Here is a 1,723-nt window from a genome sequence, read left to right as displayed (position 1 = left end):
CTGCTCAAGTTCACGTTCGTCTTCTCAGTCCTCCGGGCAGCTGGCAGATCTTCATCCCTGTTCCTCTCACCCAGACAGTGGTTCTCGTTCAGTTGTTTCCTCTCAAGAGGAGTAAGGTATCGCTTTTCCTTGCTATAAAAAGACACCACAGGCACAAGGGGCTTGTACGAGGAAGGGGTCTTTGGGGATGATTTCCTGGAGAACTCCCTCTGCGCAGCCGTGGGAACACCGGCTGCCCGAAGGGGTGAAATATCCAGCCTCCTCAACGGCGCCGGCTTCACCAGGACAGCCTCATTTTCTTTCACCTCATCGCTGGAGCTCGATGACCATTTTATCTGAGAAGCAAACCAACCACTTCTCGATTTCTCGAGTGGAGACAGACCTTCAGCAAAGCCTATCATCGTTTTTTTCACAGGAGTCTCAAAGGCTAGGAATGAACTGTGAAAAAAATTATGGAGCAAAACATCACATACACACTATTGAAAGCTTTTCAGTTATTGTTTTACTTAAATAACACTTAATTTTCACTCAGCCTCGTTGCCTGTACTGGTATATGCCCTGGAGCAAATACAAATATCAAATACCAAAACATAATATACAAATATCAAAAGGCCTAAGACTGTCTCGCCATTCTTCACACTTTTTTTTTTTTTTTTTTAAAAACAGCAAATCTATTTGCCTGCCTGAACTTGTTAAAGCACCTGGGAACAACAGTCATTCTACTTTCTGGAAGGCTGCTGACAGGATCAGCGCTATTTATGATTAAGGAGGAAAAAAAAAAAAAAAAACCACGTTTGATTTGTTTCAGGTCAACTCAGATTTGTGACTCTGAAAAAGTTCGTGCATCCCCCACCCCCGTACGCAAGACTGATGAAGCTGGGGGGGGATCTCTCAATATTTTACAGCAGTTTCTGAAGGGCACGCACTGAAATCTCACTCTGACAGCTGCTTCAGAATCTAAAAACCTCATCAGTAAATCACTAACAGCTTCTGAACCTACTGCCCAAAAGGCGAAAATACATTTCTATAAAGGACACGTTCAGCCGTTCCTGGTTGTAACGTATTTGGCGCACACCACAGCGAGGCGTTTCCTCAGCGAGTATTTACACCCTATCTCAGGAATTTGTCCTTCCAATTCAGAAATCAAACTTCACTCTTGGTCTCCCCCCCACCCCAGAAATATTTTTGTGGGGGAAGTACAGGACAAGCACGAGAAAAATCTGTTCAGCTGGTAGAGTTACGAAAGAATGAGAAACAAGCTATTCTTTTGGATTTAAAGCTCAGCTTTTTGTTTGCGGCCAGTGGCTTCTCCTCCACTAGATTTGGGGGGGGGAGTGATCTATAATTTTTTAGGTATACATAACAAAAGAACTATTTTTCTATTAAGTCTTTCCAAATGGGAAAGGCTGAGACCTTACCACAAAGAAACGCAAACGTCAGGGGTTTTATATCTTAAGTTTCTAAACAATCAGTTTTTAGGTTTCTGCTGGTTTTGTGACCTACTCAGGGCCAGGTCTGCGTGTGAATGTCACGCACAGGGATACGCACTTGACGGAGGTGACTGCCAAAAGAACATACCTTTCTTTAATAAAATTAAAAAAGAAAAAAAAAAAGCCCTGATGCAACCTAGTAACGTGGGCCTGCAGCGTATCAGCTCAGCGTAATGGCTTTTCTCAGTTCTAATTCTGTGCCGTGCTCTAGACTGAAGATCATTCTTGGCTTC

The 1,723-nt window shown here is 43.4% G+C and overlaps 1 protein-coding gene across 1 annotated transcript in view; it reads right to left on the bottom strand.

Annotated features, from left to right (window-relative positions):
* Positions 1–401, bottom strand: part of ESCO2 (establishment of sister chromatid cohesion N-acetyltransferase 2) — a 15,274-nt gene extending 14,873 nt beyond the window's left edge. Inside the window, 1 exon segment of the mRNA XM_009324979.1 lies at positions 15–401. Coding sequence (XP_009323254.1) covers positions 15–401 — 387 coding nt within the window.
* Between the last annotated feature and the right edge of the window lie 1,322 nt (positions 402–1,723).

The sequence above is a fragment of the Pygoscelis adeliae genome, unplaced genomic scaffold (genome assembly GCF_000699105.1).
Source record: "Pygoscelis adeliae isolate BGI_AS28 unplaced genomic scaffold, ASM69910v1 Scaffold666, whole genome shotgun sequence".
Classification (NCBI taxonomy): Eukaryota; Metazoa; Chordata; class Aves; order Sphenisciformes; family Spheniscidae; genus Pygoscelis; species Pygoscelis adeliae.
This window is presented reverse-complemented; position numbering and strand designations above follow the sequence as displayed.